Raw genomic sequence first — 18582 nt, 5'->3', positions numbered from 1 at the left:
CCCACGGAGAGGCTGATGAGGGGCAGGTTCAGCTGGGCCGTTGCCGGGCGGGGATCGGGGGCCTCGGCAGCTCCTTGGGTGGAGCTCTGATTTTCGGGACACCACCTGGGCGACCCGGCTGCCTGGAAGGAGGTCCCGCAGAGGTTATAAGAGGAGGAGGTGGTAGCCGGGCAGAGCCCAGCGGTTCCTCCTACTGTTTTTTGGGGTGTCCCCGCCCTCTGTGCTTCCTTTGTGGCTCTGTCCCTGCCCTCCCCCCGGGACGGGAGCGGGCGCGGCACGTTTGGCTCCCGTGGGAAGGAGGCTGGGAGGTGTCATGATCCCAGAGGAGATCCAGAGGCTCCTGGAAGGTAACGGCAAATCCCTCCTGGCCCCTCGTCTGCTCAGCGGGGGGAACCCGCCGGGGCTGCGGGGGAAGGAGCCGAAAAGCTTTTTGCACCTCGCTGGGCCGGGTCGGGGGGAGCAGTGGAAGGACTGGGGGGGTTTCCTCTGCAAGGCTGGTGGTTTGGGGTCCTCGGGTTGTGTGTGGCCTCGCTGCCTCTGCCCCTGACGAGCGTTTAGGACACGTGGCTGCCCTGCCTGCCCCGGCGGGTTTGGGGCTGTGCTCCCGTTTTTCAGGAGCTGCCCCGAGGGTCCGTGTGTGTGTGTTAGGGGTGGGGGAGTTTTCTGGTGGTCCCAGAGCCCGAGTGTGTGGAAGATTGAGAGGTTTCTCCTGGCGTGGCCAAAATATGTCCTCAGTGAGAGCTTCCTGGAAAGGTGAGGAGGCTCCACCTCTGAGCACCGTCAGGGCGAGACGAAGGGTGGGAGCAGCTGGTGGGCTGCACTGAGCCCCCTCTGCAGCTTCCCCGGGGCTGGGGCACTGCTGGCTCCGGGTCTGAGATGTGCCGGTGGTGAGTCCCGTTGGGAATGTGCAGCTCGTGGGGATGTGCCTTCTGGAGAGCTTCAACCCCGGTCTCAAGCTGTGCCAGGGGAGGGTTAGGTTGGAGATTAGGAAGAATTTCTTTGCAGAGAGGGTGCTCAGCCCTTGGAATGGGCTGCCCAGGGAAGGGGTGGATTCTCCATCCCTGGAGGTGTTTAAGGACAGACTGGATGTGGCATCAGTGCCATGGGCTGGGAACCACGGCGGGGTTGGATCAAGGGTTGGACTTGATGGTCTTGGAGGTCCCTTCCAACCCAGCTGATCCTGGGATTCTGTGATTCTCTGATAACTTCCAGCTGGTGTCTGTCCCTCCCTGTGGAGCCCCCAAGCCCATCAGATCTCGCTCCCAAACACTTTGTGTCTTCCCCCAGATGGAGCTGGAGGTTTTCTCTCCTCTGGTTTTTAATCCCGGGGGCTCTGCTGAAGTTCACCCTTTCACATTTTTTGACGTGCAGCCCTTTATTGTTCGGGGCTGACACTTCTGTAAACAACTCATTTCTGCACCTGCCACCTTCCTTTAACTTAGATTATTTTCTTGTTAGCTGACTGCTTTTAATTGAAGGCTTCAGATCTCCTCCTAAAGCTCAGCCTTTGTTTGCTGACAGGTGGAGCAGGCTATGAATGGAGATTAATTGCATGTCACATACCTCTGCATCAAACTTGCTGTGTCTTAACAATCTGTATGGTCTTGAGGCCTTCCAGTGGCTGAGGAGGCTTCCAGCTCTGCAGGCTGGGAATGGTGGATTTTATGTATATTTTTATATATATTTAAATATATTTTATTTATTATTTTCTCTATATGTTATATATTCTCAACCTGGAGAAGAGGAGGTTTTGGGGTGACCTAATTGTGGCCTTCTGGTACATGAAGGGAGCCAACAAGGAGCTTGAGAGAGACCATTTCCAGGAGTTTGGAGTGACAGGACAAGGGGGGATGGCTTCAGACTGCCAGAGCAGATGGGATTTGGGGAAGAAATCCTTCCCTGGGAGGGTGGGGAGGCCCTGGCACAGGGTGCCCAGAGGAGCTGGGGCTGTCCCTGGATCCCTGGGAGTGTCCAAGGCCAGGTTGGACAGGGCTTGGAGCAACCTGGGCTGGTGGAAGGTGACCCTGCCATGGCAGGGGGTGGCACTGGGTGGGCTTTAAGGTCCTTTCCAACCCAAAGTATTCTATGATATAGGTATATATAAATATATATTTAAAAATATATATTTATATATATACGGATTATATATAATAGATATGGATTATATATATTTATATATACAGATTAAATATATATTTATATATACAGATTAAATATATATTTATATATACAGATTAAATATATATTTATATATACAGATTATATATGATATATATACAGATTATATATATATTTATATATATATTTATATATATACAGATTGGCTCAGTCAGGTCTCTCTTCAAACTGCCTTCTTTTTTTTATTATTTTTTAAAGAGTGTTTCATACTTGCTGGCACAGATTCCTCCTGAAGGCTGACAGAGCAGCTCTGAAAATGTGATACATCTCTGCCAAACACAGTGCTGCTGGTTCTGTTTGGAGGAGCAAAGTCAATCAGATTCCCTGCCCTTCACCTGCCTCCTGGAGCCTCTTGCTTTCGGGTGCTGGGGCTGGAAAAGCTGCTTTTCCTGGGGGAGTTTGGGCCCCAGGAGCACCAAGCAAAGCTTGGGGGTGGCTGAGGGCAGAGCTGTTGGAAAAATAAACACTGAAATGCTGTTTGGTGAGAGCTGGTGAGCCCCAGTCAGCAGCACAATGAGCAGCTCCAAAATTTAAATATGAGGGAATTGGGGTTGAGACTTGGAAGCAGAAATTTTGGGAAGGTTCCCCCCTCTTGTTCCTTGCATGGGAAAGTGTCCCACTGAGTCCAGTGCAGGGGGATGGATGAAGGTTCCTTCTGTTCCCAAGGTTTCCTCTCCCTCAGCCCCCCAAAAGCTGGAAGGCCCACCTGTAAAATATTGTTTCACAATTAAAACATCCTTTTCTTGAGCTTCCAGAGGAGCTCAAGAAACACCTTGTGCAATAAATAGTTCACAGATTTATTTAGGCAGGTGGGATGAGATGATCCAACCAACCTTCCCAAATCCCTGCCTGTCCTGGGACACATCCTGGAAATATCAGTGCAGTCCCAGGGAAGCTCAGGGGATCTGTGCTCTCAGTGTTGATGGGTGTCCTAAACCCTTCTTTAAACTCATTTTTCCCACCCAGGGGTGATAACCTGCAGGAGGGGGATTGTGTGAAGTGTTGGAACAGGCTGGTTGGCTCAGCATTCTCTGATCCTGTGGGACTGGTTCCACTGCACCAGGGGTGTGGGATTTCTGGTGGCAGAGGAGTAGAAAAGAGTGAAAAAACCAACTGAACGTGGAGAGAATACCCAGGGCACCCTAATCCCCCTCAGCCCTGCTCATTGAGTGCTGATTAACTCCCAGAATTTAGTGCTGCCATTAAAAGGTTATTTGCTACCTGGACTTCAGTGGTTGTGACATAATTCTTAGGATGCTGGGCATCTCCTGCAGGATTAAAGTGCAGAACTGCAATCACCTCTAGGAGCTCCCCTGAAACACTTGATGAAATCTCCACTATTTTTTTTTTTTTCCTCTCCCTCCTCTCTCTCTTTACCTTTTTTAGCCTCAGGAAAGGAGGAGGAGAGTCCTGTAAACTTTCCAAGTGGATCTGGGAGAGCCATCCATAAACATCAAGGCTATAACGTTACTGACAAGCAGTAAAACCAACATTAGGGTGATTTACTCTCGAGCTGCTCACACATTGCTCTTCCTGAGCCACTCGGAGAGTTTATGGCCAGGGCTTTTCTTTTTCATTTCCTGCTGCTATAAACATCGGGGCTGGCTGGGAAAGGGGGCTCTGCCTGCTCTGCAGGAGCCACCCAGCTCCTCCTATAACTTATCCAGCAGCTGATCTGGGCTGACATCCCAGTAAGTAAATGCTGTATTAGGGGCTAATCGTGCGCTCACGGAGTTAATCTGAGCTTAAAAATGACACGGGGGGTGGTAACTGGGATTTGCAGCAGTTCTGGGAGCAGTTTGTTTTCCTCGCCTCTTCTCTCACTGTGTTTTTTCTGTCTGTAGCTTCTCTTGCTGGGCCATTTCTGCTGCCTTGTTTTTTTATGCTTGTATAGAATAAATTGTCCCCTCGGCCTCATCTGTTCTGAGGAGGCTCCTCAGAGCAAGATCTGCTCTTTGGGCTTAGATAGATGTGCTTGGGTGCTTTCTGTGGCATTTGTGATTTAAGCCCCAGCATCTTTAAACCTGTCCTGAGCTGGTCCAGTACCTTGGGTGTACAATTAAAAGTGCAGAGGGAGAGACCGAAAATGAATTTGAGCCTCGGGGTTAGAAGATTGGCCTGGGATTGGCAAAGCCTGGGTCTTACCCCAGGGTTAAAGTACCAGCAGTGAGTTTGTAGGAACAGGCATTTTTGCCTGGAATCTCTGTGCTCCTGGAGCTCCCAGACTGCTGCTGGGTGCAGGTGTGGGGTTGGCAGTGATGCTGTGCTCGAGGGTTGCTGTCCATCTGCTGGGGCTGTGGGTCAGGGAATCATGGAATGGTTTGGGTTGGAAGGGACCTTAAATCTTGTCCAGTCTCATCCCCTGCCATGGGGGTGGTTCCACTATCCCAGGTTGCTCCAAGCCCTGTCCAAGCTGGCCTTGGACACCTCCATGGGGCAGCCACAGCTTCTCTGGGCAGCCTGTTCCACCACCATCACAGGAAGGAATGTCTTCCTAATATCCAATCTAAACCTCCTCTCTGTCAGTTTGAAGCCACTGCCCCTTGTCCTGTCCCCCCAGGCCCTTGGGAACAGTCTCATCCCCACCCTTGAGGGGCTGTGCTTGGATATTTTGCTCTCCTGGGGTTGTGTTCAGGCTCCAAGCCCTGTTTCTCCCCTGGGAAGGGGTGGCTGTGGCTGATGGGCTCAGACCTGGTTCCCGGGGGTCAGGAGCCCTCCTGGCAGGAGGAAAGGCAGGGACACAGAGGCAGGAGCTGGTGAGGACCTGCAGGACCCTGCATTTGGCAGGAATGTGGTAATTAGCAGGTGCTCCCATGGCAAAGGGTGCTTTCAGCTGAATAAACCCCAAAAGGAGAACTGGGCTGTTGTGGAGACGAGAGTCACACTCTGCAGTCACTCCCTCTTCCCAGGCTGCTGTGGGCAGAGCTGAGTGCCCCTGCCCCTCTGAGGCCAAGGAAGAGGGCCCTGTTCCTGGGGGATGCCCAAGCACCAGCCTTGCTCCCCCTCCACGTCCTTCCTCGTGACCTTCGCTTCAAAAACCTTTTTTATTTCCCCCCCTCCCCTGCTCTGAACCTTCGGGCACACCACGAACAGGCCCAGCACAAAGAAACGAGGGGATCGCGTTTTTAACAGGAAAAAACCCTTTAATTTTGATCTCGAGCCGTGCCCGCAGGTGGAGGGGCTGGTTTTGGGGAGCTCTGCAGGTGCCCGGGCTGTGCTAAACGCTGCTGGCACCGGGCTGGCAGCCCAGGCAGGAGGAGCTGGAAGTCTCTGCAAGCAGGATATTAAACTGCCATTAGTGGCACAGCGTGGGGTGGGAGTTAAAGGTTGGAGGGGCCTGTGGATGTACAACAGCAGAGCTTTGGATGAAGCCAGTCTTTGCTGAAGGAGGAGTGAGGCACGAGGCTGGTGCTCTGCACGGAGCAGGTGGGGGTGGAACTGTTCTGTTCTCCGCGAGTTTGTTGGTTTTTCTTGAGCTTGTTGGTTTTTCTTTCGGTTTCCCCGTAAAGAACATAAATATTTATGCAAATAGAAGGCGCTTAATCCTTTCTGCCTGGCGGTTCAGGTCGGATCTCTGCACACAGATGTGGTTTTTCCAGGTGGGAGAACTGTCGTGTCTGCTTTTGTCTGAGCAGGCACAGGGGGTTGGGAGTCCAGCAACAACCCTGCAGGAGAACCCACCCTGTGACACAAGTGCACGACCAACCTGGGTTTCGGGGTGAAAAATCCCAGATCAGGGTGATTTTGGAGTGTTAGTGGATACCTTGCACTGGTTTTAGGAATGCTTTGGATCCTCCCTGAATGGCAGAACCACTCCTGTGTCTTTGCTGCTGTGAAAGGCTTTTGGCATTAGATATTTAGGGTTTGGGGCAGCACAGAGGCAGGTGGAGTTGAACTTGGTCTGGTCACGTTTTCACTTCACCTTCCTCATCCTCTCTTCTGCTTTTGCCAGCAGTGAAAAGGTTCCAAAGTGAAAAGTTTCTTTTCACTTGTTTATTTGCCTTGTGTACTGTTGCAATTGGAGAGAAGCTCTGTCATCACAGGCAATATTTAGATCCTTTTTAATCACTTCCAGGGCTTCACTTCTCCAAATCAAGTCCTCAGACTGACTGACCCGTGTCTTTAGCTCAGACTGGGCTGGTGCCTCGAGGGCTCTGGGTTTCTTAGCCAGGAACAGGGATCTCTGAGTTTTAAGGATCTCTGAGTTTTAACCTGTAATTCCTTCTTCCCAGATGCTGAGGAGTACCTGGCAGAAGGGCTGCAGAACGAGGACTTGAGTGCTGAAGCCAGGGAGCAGAGGGATGCCATTCTTCTGGGTATCCAGAGAGTCAAAGCCAGGTCAGTGTTCTCTGAATTCCTCTCTAATCAAAGAATGGTGGCACATCCTGGGGTACTTTGTGCTGGTAGAGTTGGCCCCATGCTTTGAAAATCTATGGACATTCAGGGCTTGGTGCAATAAGACCACTGGTTTTTACACTCCCAGTTAACCAGTTTGTGGTTGTCTGGAAAATCGTCGTTATTTTGTTGGGAATTTGTGCATTTCGAAGTGAAAAAACGCTGCCTTGGGCTGGGAATGTGCAGCTCTTTTCATGTGGGGTCTCTGATCCTCTCCTGTTCCTCCTCCTCCCTTGTTCCAGAGAGGGTTTTTTGTGGAGAAAATCCATCACTGAAGTCTGTGGGTAAATCAATAGCTGTGAGCAGAGATTCGTGCTGTGGATTTGCTGCTCAAAGTATCCGTTTCACAGGGGGGCTCCTGAGCTCCAGAACGTCTTGTCTGGACTTTGATCCAGCAAAAAAAGAATGAAGGGGATTTATTGACTTAGAACCCAGGTCAGACCTGGATTTTAAAGCCTTGTGTCCTCAGGACTGTTCCCAGAACGGTAAGAACACGAGATGCATCATTTGGAGAAACGAAGGAAGCAAACTTAATTTATTTTTTTTTTTCCTATTGTTCTGAGGGGAAAACCGAGGAACAAAAAAAAAAAAAAAAACCAAACCCAACCAGAAATCAGGCTGCCCAAGGCTTAAATAAAACTTTAGGCCTCAGCTGGGTTATGTTTTTGGCTGGCAATGTGCTGCAGAGCTCGCTGTCGACGCTCTGGTTACGAGCTGTGAGTTGTGTCACTCGGTGCTGAGGCCTGGCCATAAAGCTCAGGGTGGCTGCCTGAGCCGAGCAGCCAGTTTAAATAAAACTGCTGTCGAGTCCCTGAGAAGAGGAGGATTTTTATCCTTTGGAAGGGCACAGCCAGACTTTTATTCCCTGCAGTCCCACTGAAGAACTTTTGCAAGATACCCCGCTGGATCTTAATCGATCTTTCCCGCTGGCTAATTAAGCATCAGTTTTACTCAGCAGCTCGGGACTGTGTAATTATCAGCCTGGGTTGCCCTGAATAATTGAAACAAGCTGAATGCAGAAGATGGAAGCCTTTGGAAAAGGGGGCTGGAGCTTGTCTGATGGCAGAGTGGGGGGCTGTGGGTGCAGCAGTGTCCTGTGACGGGGCAGGAAAAGGGCTCTGTTGCCTCTTTGCTGGTGTGATCCCCCTGAAAAAGTCCTATAGGCAGGAATCCTGGGTGGGAGAAGTTAAGTAAGCAGGATTCTGAAGTACTCAGACATCAGGGAAGATTTTTGGATTTTTTTTTTCCTTTTTTCCCCGGTGTCCTGAGGGCACTCAGCTTCCCCAGGGGCAAATCTGTGTCTCCATGAAGTGCAGCTCTGGGTCTGGTTTTAAGGAATTAAACCCAAATAGCACCAAACTTGATAAATGTGGGAGGGCAGCTGGCAAAGTTGGGAGCTCTGGGTTGTTCTTGCCTCCTGGGGTAGGTGGTCTCTGTCTTCCTGTGCTGTCAGAGCTGTGAGTGGGGCTGGAGAAGTGGGATGAGGTGCTGCTGTGGCTGTTGGTCCGTGGATTTCTGGCTTCCCAGAGGTTGTTTGGCTTTGGTTTGCTCAAAAAAGGAGCAGCTTTTTTAGGTCCTGGAGCTGATGCTGTGACACAGAACCCAGCCTTGGCTCTTAGCCCTTCCTCAGCCCAAGGGTACAATTTGGGATGAAGCTTTTTTAGAACCAAATCACCTCGGGGGGGGGAAAAAAAAGCAGTGGGAGTGGTGCAGCAGCCCTTGGAAAAAAAAGCAGTGGGAGTGGTGCAGCAGCCTTAGCAGGAGGAGAGGTGATGTGAAATCCCTCCTGGATGCTCAGGTTAAGATGTGGGGCCTCAGTCCTGCTGCTGATTGAAATAAATTGCAGGTACTCGAGGAGGGGAAAGTGAGACCCTTGAGCCAAGACCCTCCAGGGCGCTGCTGATCCCCGACTGGGCTTTACTGCTTGGAAAGGGGGGAGAGAGCAGAGGCCACAGACAATCCTCGTGCTGCCCCCAGCCATTAATGCAGTGATTTGTGCTGGGACATTTACTGGAATGGTTTGATGGGAGAGGATCTGAGCAGGTCCCGCTCTGGGGGCCGGGTTTGGCTCCTCGGGGAGCCTCCTGTGGCTTTTGTGGTGGGTGTGCAGGAAATCAGCAGCCTCTGCTGCCTTCAGGAAGCTCCTGCCTCCCCCCAGCAGCCCTCGGGGGGTGTGGGTAGGGTTTCATTCTTCGGGTTCCTGATGGAACACGAGGAAAGTGCTGGGCTGCTGAGGAGAGACACGTGTGTCTGCAAGGGGGAAGAGCTTCATCCCGAGCCAGGCTCAGGAGCTGGAATTCAGGCTCCTGGAATTCGGCTGCAGGTCTTTATAGGGCTCCTCTCACGTGGAGACACAAAACCCGAGCACTTGGTCACACTGGAGTCACCCCCGACCCTCCAGGAGAAAAAAAAACCACCAAGAATTTGTTTTAATACACATTTCTTGCCCTTGGCAGGCCAGGACATCACCTGGAAGTGTCCAACACGGGACACTTAAAATTAACATAAATAAACATATAAACCAAACATATTACATGCAACCATTATATATATAAGCGCATATATAAAACATAAATAGATGTAAATAAATATATAGAATAATTAATATATATACATAATACAAATATTCTATGTAGATATATAATTAATATACGTGTATAATACAAATATTTTATGTAGATATATAATTAATATATGTATATAATACAAATATTTTATGTAGATATATAATTAATATATGTATATAATACAAATATTTAATGTACATATACATACATATATATTTTATATACATATCTAAATTATACAGTATATTTATATACATTCTAATGTCATTGTAAATTATATTGAAATATAATAAATTCAAATGTAAATATATTATAATCTATTGTGGAATAAAATAATTCTACATGCTAATAATTAATTATTAATAATTATGTATTAATATATAGAATATTAATATATTTGAATTATCTGACATTTGTTTATATAAACATTTATATATAATATATGAAGACTATAAAGTATATAATAATAGCTATTATAATATACAATACACAAAATACATATAATATAGAGAAATATATATAAAAATAAATACAAAGAGATTATTAGGAAAAAATTTGCCAGGCCAGGATTTCCATATAAGAAAGTGGAAGAGGATTTGACTTATTAGGGAGCAAAAAAAAAAAAGAGAAATAAGAGAGAACTGTTTCAATGCTGAGCAGAATCCAGAGGGGCCTGAGATGCTCCTGGGGACGTTTCCATCCTCTCCTTCAGTCTGACTTGCAGAAATGGTCGGTTTTGGGGAGAAAACAGGCCTGTTTTGATAAACTCCTACCCGTGTGAACTGCATTTATCACTTCAATTTTCGGCCCGACTTGAAAGTTTTCGAGATGGAAACGAAAGAAAACGCGATTTCAGGGTAATTTTGCTTCATTAGGGTAAATGTACTGCCTGTAATTCCTCCCGCTATTAAACTCATTAGGCTGAATAATGTGCGATACCAAGATAAAAAGGGATTTAAGGATGTGACCTGATGGGCAGATAATTGAGCTGCGCCCATTAACGCCGGGGCCGGACCGCGGCCCCACCGCATCGTCCTTAATTAGGCAAAAGTGCTGCTTCTCCTCCTTCACCTTCTTCCGAGAGCTGGAATTTATCTGCTCGGCGAGGAAACGCTCTCGCTGAGCAGGGTTTCGTTGGCGCTTCCCGTGCCCATTAAATACAGATTTATTCTGAAAGGGGAGAGGGGGAAAAAAAAAAGGCGAGTCCCTGTGGCTTCAGCGCCGGGTAATTGGGGGGTTAATTCGCGTTTTTGAGCCTAAAAATGAGCTGCTCGGGTTGTTTTTTGCCCTCGGTGGGGGGAGATGTTGGTGCTGCTTGGGGTGGGGGGTTGGTTTGAGGACCCCCAGAGGGTGTTGATGGGGGTGTGAAGCCCCTCCTGCCCTGCCCTGGGAGCACAGGAATTCCTGGACATTCCTGGGGGTTCCAGGATTTAATCCCGACCCTGCTGACGGGATTTCTTTTTCAGGTTTCTGGGGGGACGTTCCCGATTTATCCCGTAATCTCAGGATGGGATTTTCTTTTGCCCCCTTATTTTAAAGAAGGAATTCTCAGTGTCAGCGTGGCAGGGGCACAAATCCAGCTCAGCTTTATCCCACTGTGGTGCTTTGAGACCCCCAAAAATCCAATTTCCAAGTCCAAGCCCCCCTCCCACAACTCACCCCAGTGCGAGGGGGGTTTTCCAGACACAAGACTCAATATGGGGGGAAGGGAATTATATTACAATTATCACACAAATAACTATTATAAGACACTACATACACAATTCTAACTATATCTCTCCTATGGTAAAGCAATATTTACATTGGATCAAATCTCCTTTCCCTCCAATAAAAGTCCAGAAGGGAAGAAGGAAAGATCCTTTCCCCTTTGAGGGCAGCAGTGTCTCTGCTCTTCCATGCTGGAGTTGTTGTACCTGGATTTCTCTCTCTCTCTCTCCATCCCACCCACCCCACCTGCTTTTCCTCTCCACCTGTGCTGAGCGTGGCTCTTCCCTCTGCCCCTTTAATTCACTTTGGTGCCTCCTGGCTCAGGCTTTTTGCCATCATTTGCATCGTTTTCCAGCCCAGCTGATAAAATTACCCCTGTTTCCCCCCCCTCCATTTCCTTGTTAATCTGAAACCCGAGCCCTGGAAATGATTGAAACCCTGTAACCGGAGTCTTTGCCTCGCTGCTGCTGCTGCTCCCGTGTAACACTGAGCTGAGAAATGCATTTGAAGTGGTTTCTAACTGGCTTTGCTAATGGTTGAGCTCCCCAATCCCATTTTCATCTCGTTTCATTTTTTTTTTTCCCCTGCCTGAAATCCTGTACAGCATCGATTTTTTTATTATTATTATTATTATTTTTCCTCTCCAAACATTAAAACCCGGCGAACGCCGCGCACCGAACAAATTAGGCTGTCTCAAAAATATCTAATTTAATGACATCTGCGGTGATATTAGTGCTCTTAATTGGACAGGAAAATGCAGGAAATTTGATTGAAACCTGACTTTATGGTTCCTGCTGCAATTGAGTCTGAGAGGAAAGTGGGGTTTAGACTTTTAGAGACTTCAGAGCTGCAGAGAGACCATTATGCCCATCAAGTTTGACCCCCTGCTTAACACAGAGATTTCAGACACTGATTTTTTTTTTTTTTTTTGCTCCTGGCCCCAAATGGAGCAGGTTTGATGCCTGATTTACTGCTGCTGGTCAGCAACTTTCTGTGGCTGGGAGGAGGGCGTGCGTTAATTCTGTGTTTTCCTGGATTTCTGGGCGCTGGTGGGATTTGGGACTCTTCCCATGACAACAGCAGAGGATGAGGGGCCTGGGGTAGATCTGCTTGAGCTGTGTAAAGGTTGGGAATGCAGGAATAAAACCAAATTATCTTGGTGCTCCAAGAAAACACAAGTCCTGTCCTTGCACCAGAGTGCAAATCTAGACCCAGTGTGGCAGGGGAAATACTGACCCAGGGGGGAGTTTCATCCCTGTGTATCCCAGGGCTCTGTCAGCCCTTCCTTTTGGAGCAGGAAGGGATATTTCTGTGTTTCCTTGGTTTAAACCCTGCTGGTGATGTGAGAGGAGCGTTAAAGTGACTTTTTCTGCTTGGCCAGCCCTGGAAGCATCACTGTCCCCGGGATGAAAAGCCAGTTCCTGGAGGTGAATCCATCCCACAGCAGACCTGGAAGGAGGGGGGAGGATTTGGAGAACTCGATTTTCCAACCTCCCAGGTGCCCATCCTGGTGTTGCTCCTGTTCCAAACCAGTGCAAAGCTGAGGTTTGTGAGCCAGCTCCTGGAACCAGCTTTCCCTCCTGGGAGGCAGCAGAAGGTTCTGCTCCTTCCAGCACATCACTAGTTGTGTTTCCAGGCTGGAGGGTTCCTGTTGGGAAGGAGGTTTTCTGGCAGCCCTGCCTGTTCTGTGCCTCCTTCTCCCTCCTCAGCAGCGTTTCCTTCTGCTCCTGCTCGTGGGAGCTGCCCCTGGGAGCTCTGCTGGCACAGCTCAGCTGCAGTTTTGTTGGGTCTGGGTTAGAAGTGGAGCCTGTGTGTTTTTCAGGAGCAAAGAGCACCAACATTCCCAGGAGAGAGTCCCTCTGTTTGCCTGCTGAGGGCAGATCCCCACGTCAGTCGGTGTTTTTGGAGCAGAACAAATCTGTGGCTTCTGAAACCTGGCTGAGGTGGGAGAGGTGGGTGGTTTGTTGGGAAAATTTCCCCCCACTGAGGGGGAAATGCTTGTAGGATGTCTCTTGTTACGCTCCTGGCAGCACATCACAAGTCCTTTGGCTTTGGAGTGGAAATGAGACGTTTTTGGGCGAGTTCCTCCCTGCACATAAAGCACCAAAAATCCCTGAGGGGCTCGTTCTGCTCCAGGTTGTTCATCCTTTGACAGGAGATTTTCCCGTTTCCCCTCTGCTGTTTTAGGGTCTGGTGTGTGAATTGAACCTTCCTGTTGTAGGGCTGGAAGCTCTTTGCTGTGATTCCATGGAATCCCGGGATGGTTTGGGTTGGAAGGGACCTCAGAGATCGTCCAATTCCATCCCATGGGACACCTTCCACTCTCCCAGGTTGCTCCAAGCCTGGCCTTGAACAGATTTTCCTCCTGGGGGATTATTTCTGGGGCACAGGAGCCTTTTTAATCATGTGCTTAAAAGAAAACAGTCAAGCCATGACCAAATCCATCCCCTGTTCCCAAACTCTCTCGTTAAAACGAGCGAGAAGCTTTTGCTGGTGCTTGTGAGACCTAAAAAACTGTTTATTAAGGATGAAAATGTCAAGCTGATCCCAAAGTAAAGAAGGAGCAGCCCTTTGGTTTCTGAGTTCAGCTGGCTCAGGGGGGGACGGGTGTGGAGCAATTACAGGATATTGTTAATTATTTGCTGGGAGATGTTGCTGGGCTGCAGCTTTCGGGGCAAACCTGCTGGAGGAGGAAATGTTGTGTAAGTGCCTGTTACCCGCAGATGGGCGTGTGGAGTAACTCACAGTGCTCCTCGGCGCTGTGTTAATTGGGAACAAAAGCGTTAATTGGCCTCAAGCTCTCTGGAGAAGGGCCCGAGGTGAGAACCTGCTGCTGCTGAGCGATTCCTCCTCCTCTGCTGCACAGAAACTCGATTTATTCTGATTTTATCACGCTCAGGACCCAGGGATGCGGCTGGTTTTGAATTAAACCCCTGAGGTGCTTGAAGCAAAAACGGGTGTTTTGCCCAAATCGTTGCGTTTCTTGCAGGGAAAAGAAAAAGAAACGAATATTTTGGCCACCTGTGAAAATGGTGAGGAGAGAACTGGGTGATGAGCCGAGGCTGAGGTTGCCTGCAGGAAAGGGTGGGGGAAACACAGAGCGGAAAGAAAAATTCTGTGCAGTGAAAAGACTTGGATGTGGTGCCCCGGTATTTTCAGTACCTTGTGCACTCTTAAGGTCAGTAATTTATTCAAGGTTTCCATGCAGTCAGTGGCAGAGGAAGGAATTGGGTCATTACTCTTCCATCTTCTGTAAGAACAAGACCATTTTCCTCCCACTCCCGATTAAATTTTAAACTAAACTTTCATTCTCTGCTTAAGCCTTTCCAGAGTGCAAATGATCAAAGCTGGAGATTAAAGACATCTCCTGATCTGATGAGATTAGAATTTTTGACTGTTTCCTTATGCTTAAAAAAAAAAAAGAAAAAGAGGCCAAAGCCAAGCATGTTTTTGGTATTTCCCCCCTCCTTGCCTTAAATTTGATCAGAGCAAAGCTTAACATGGGCTTTGCTGGTCCGGTAGGAAATGGAACTCAATTTTACATTTTTTTTTTAAGCCATTTTACTGTATTAAAAATGACAGAGGTTAGAAACAAAGCTCTTATACTTTTATTGAACTGGAATTACAAGTGACAGAAAATCATTTTGGCCCCGGTGCAGTAAATGTTATCACTAAAACATGTGCAGGGGAGATTAGGACAGTCTCTCAAGCACAAGAGACAAAAGTTCACGGAGCAAGAAGCGATTTTTTGGTTTTTTTTTTTTTCGCTGTCCTTGTCTGTTCAGGAGACAAAAGTATTTCAGCTCTCGGGGCTGGGGGGTTTGGGGAGCTCGGGCAGAGCCCGGGGTGGAGGTTTCTCAGCTCAGATGTTGAATAAATGATTGAAACCTCAAAGCCAAGGTTGAATAACAGGTAAAGCTGATTGGAAAGCAAGAGGTGGAGCTGCTGTTGTGACACCCTGACCTCGGGCGGGTGGTGTGGCCTCTCTGGGCTCGGGGGGGAAAATGTGGGATGGGAGAGGAAAGAGCTCCTTGCAGAATTTGGGAACCACTGCCAGGAGCATCCAAAGGCCCAGAGAAACGTGCAGCCCCAAGCACAGTGCTGTGGCTCTTCCCTCCATCCCACAGCTGTCATTTACCCCCCAGCAAAGTCTCTTCTGCCTCTGCACGTCCTTTAATTTTTTCTCTTTTCGTCCAAAGCAAACAAGTCAAATAAATATTATGCCCCTTAATCAGGATTCCGCCGTTGTTTCCTAATTAATCTGCGTCAGTAGCTCGGATGTTTGTGTTAAATCATTTTCTTCATGAAAGCTTTTTAATGAGGAAAACAAATTGATTGGGTTTTTACACACTGGATTCTTGCCACCAGTGCCTATAGACCGAGCCTTTGTTACACATCTTGCCTGTGAATGGGTCACTTTGTGGTTTATCCCCGGCCCTTGATCCGCTTCCAAAACTCCCCAGTGCTGGTTCCTTTATTAAAATGACTCTGATTTCAACCCAAGATGAGCCCCAAGTGCGAGGGAGGGGAAGAAATGAGGTTTTTTTGGCGTGGGCAGGGCGTGTGTTGCCCCCTCTGTGGTGCTGCTGCTGCAGGGGAGGTGTGAGACGAGGACAGGGAATAGTTTGGGTTGGAAGGGACCTTTGGAAGTCCTTAATTCAGGCTGTGCAGCAAAAGGTCACAGAAACCTTCGTGTTTGGAGAAGGAGACCCGTTCCAGTGGATGGGAGTTCACAAAATCATGGAATGGGTTGGGAGGGACCTCAGAGCTCACCCAGTGCCACCCCCTGCCATGGGCAGGGGCACCTTCCACCAGCCCAGGTTGCTCCAAGCTGACCTTGGACAGGGATAGGGGACATCCCAATTCCTCCTGGAGCTTCCTGCCCGGAATTTGTGTTACCCACTCCGTGGGTTCCTGGCAGGATTCTCCCCTCTGTCACTTGTTCATGAGGCTGGGACAGATCTCTGAGAGAATAACGTGTCTTAACCACTCTTTTTTTCTCTTTGGTCTTTCAGGTACCACTTGACTTTTGCACCCCGAGGTGAGTCCGATGGGGGAAGGAGGGGGATGAGCCTGAGGGGCGGGAGGGGTTGGATGTGTGTGGGTTTAAATTGAAATGTAAGTGAATTTAAAGCTGCAGTTTGGTGGTTCTGAGGCTGTGGCAGAGGCTGCAGGAGGAGCTGGGCTGGCTGTGCTGAGCAGCAGAAGCTCATTTCTCCTCACCCTGGAGAGCAAAGAACACGACGTGCGTGGTTCTGGCAGGAATTTGTTGTCCTGGACCAGCCCCGGGAAGCTTTTTTCTGCAGAACCCCTGTCTCCAGAAAAGCTTTAAAGTTTGGGAAGGGCAGAGCATTCCCATGGACCGTTGGCTTGGGAGCAGAGGCTGGTGGGTGACCTCCAGCCTCACTGCTCGTGTTTAACCTGAACTTGAAACTCAATCAGGCTCCAGGTGTGGACACATGGCCGGGCTGTAAATTTTCCAGGCCCGTGACCATCCCTTGTTATGTCTGTTAACGAGCTGGGAGAGGCTCTGATGGCCACTTTGATCTTCATTTCCTCAATAATGGGGGCGATGATTTAAACTTTCCAGGGTGCCTGTGGGTCACCAGCCCTGTCAGGGGCTTCTCCTGCGTCTCAGGGCCAGTTGATGGATCTGGGTTTGCCCGGAGCCGACCCGGGGCTCCTTGGACTGTGTCCCACGGGTGGAGCTCGGCTCTAATTCCCGATTTTTGGAGCGTTGGGTCCACCCTGGCTGCAGCCAAGGCACAGGGATCACTGGGACTGCCCTTTTCCCTTAAATTTTCCTTAAACAGATCCCTGTTCAAACAACGTGGCTGCAACAAAACCCCTTCCCAGGGTTCCAACTCAGCTGATCCTTCCTTTGCTCCAGGAATAAATTCCAGTGTGTTCCCTCCTCGATCAGGGCCCACTTCCAGCCCACCCTGCCCGTGTCTGGCAGCACAGAAATGTCAGAACTGCAGCAGCTTCTGCAATTCCCCCCAGAACAGTGTTATCACATTTTAATATGAGCCTCGGTGCAGCCTCGCTGCCTCTAATTGCTTTCAGAGCATTGTTTGCCTGCGTTGGGTTGATGAACCCAGCATCTGGCACCATTGGAGGAAGTACAACAGACAGCTGTGTGCAAAATTAAAAAAAAAACACGCCCAGGGAGAGAGGGTTTGAGCACATAAAAGGCTCAAAATTAGGTTTTTTAAACGGGGAGGGTCCCCGGGATTCGAAGGGTGGAGGGAGGGGAGGCTTTTGTTCCTTTGGAATCTTCTTTATTCTTTTCTGGAGTTGGGAGCTTGAGTGATGTGAGGGAGAGATTTGGAAAGGGGTGGGTTTTAACTCGCTGTAATTCCCGCTGGGAATTCCTGGGCAGGTGTTTTGGGTCTCCAGGTGTCTCTGGATGTGTCACCTCGGGAGTTAATGTTCTTTGGGGAAGGTGTGCTAAGGAAACAGGAGGATTTGAGGATGTGACCATGGACCTGGACATCACCTGGAGGGGCTGAACCCCGGGTTGGGAGCCTTGCTGGGGGAAGGAGAGGTGCTGGGGAGAACCTGGGGCCTTCTGGGTGGAAAAGAGCCAGAGAAAAATAAAGTCAGGGGCGACTCCATGCCTAAAAATAAATCCCCTGTGCCTGAACATCTTGATAAGAGGACTGTGAAAAGCAGGTAGGAATTGGCTGCACTGCCAGGGCATTGAAAGAACAGTTTCATGTGGCAAAGGAAGAGTTTTTTGGTTTTTTTTTTTCTAGGAAATTTTTGGATTTTCTTTGGAATATCCAGTGAAGGGTTTTTCTCAAGGGTTTAAGCACAACTTGTAGCATATCTGGTAAAGGCAGCTGAGCTCCTTGGAGTCAAAACCTTGCTGTGAAACCCCCCCTGAGAAGCAAAACCTGGGTGACTCCGAACCCCCCGACCTGCTGAAAATGAACAGAATTGGTCTCAAAATTCCCCACCGAGCAAAAAACCTGCCTGAAACGGGAGTGTGGGTCTGGAGGGTGATTTGGGTCCCTGAGTGTGGTGTCAGACACATGGAACCCAACAGGGTTTAGGGTCTGGAGCAGGAGCTGCTGTGCCCAAATCCCAGGTGTTGGCTGCACTGTGCAACTCTTATTTTTCCCTTATTCCTTTGCACAGAGCCCTGATTTTCCCCCTTGGAGGAGGGCTGGCTGCCCCGGGAAATGTTTTATACGCTTCATATGTTTGATGCACGTCTTGCAACAACCTCCCCCGGGCGGGAGGAGAGCTGGGGGAGGAAATCCGGAGAGGACCCGGGTGGGTTGGAGCTCTGGGTGCTCTTCCCGGCTTTCATTCCAGGGGAAATGCTCTGCAACAGCTTGGATTGGGAAGGCAGGGAAGCCAGGAATGGTGCGAGGGAGCGGCGAGAGGCCGTTCGGGGGTACTGCAAGGGATCCCTGACACACGGGAGGGGAGGCTGGGACAGGGAGGTGGGACTTGGGGAGGGGAGTGGAAGGACAGGGAGCGACGCAAATGGAACGATTAAACAGGGAAAAGGTGTTTGTGGGGCTGAATAAGAGCTGCGAGGGCAGGGCTGGGGGTCTGGAGCTGCTGGGACGGGAGTTTGAATTAAATTGTCACTGGTGGTTGTCGGTACCTTCAGTCCCAAACCCCAAAAGATGTGTAAAAAAACCAGTGTGGTGGGAGTGAAATGGGATCGTTGGTGTCTGGGCGGTATTTTGGGTTGATTTGATTTTGATTGATGTCTAGA

At 49.3% G+C, this 18582-nt stretch overlaps 1 protein-coding gene across 2 annotated transcripts in view; it reads left to right on the top strand.

Annotated features, from left to right (window-relative positions):
- Window positions 1-280: 280 nt before the first annotated feature.
- The window catches only part of SKAP1 (src kinase associated phosphoprotein 1), a 150223-nt gene continuing 131921 nt past the window's right edge, over window positions 281-18582 (top strand). The window contains exons 1-3 of one of the 2 annotated variants that reach the window (XM_039389724.1): window positions 281-347; window positions 6411-6516; window positions 15863-15888. In XM_039389724.1, the coding sequence (XP_039245658.1) occupies window positions 314-347; window positions 6411-6516; window positions 15863-15888 (166 nt within the window). In that variant the 5' untranslated portion in view covers window positions 281-313. Of the gene's footprint in view, window positions 348-6410; window positions 6517-15862; window positions 15889-18582 lie in introns of those variants that run through there. The other variant, XM_039389725.1, reaches the window with a different exon arrangement.

The sequence above is a fragment of the Pipra filicauda genome, unplaced genomic scaffold (genome assembly GCF_003945595.2).
Source record: "Pipra filicauda isolate LSUMZ 115617 unplaced genomic scaffold, ASM394559v2 scaffold760_size305172_pilon, whole genome shotgun sequence".
Taxonomy (NCBI): Eukaryota; Metazoa; Chordata; class Aves; order Passeriformes; family Pipridae; genus Pipra; species Pipra filicauda.
This window is presented reverse-complemented; position numbering and strand designations above follow the sequence as displayed.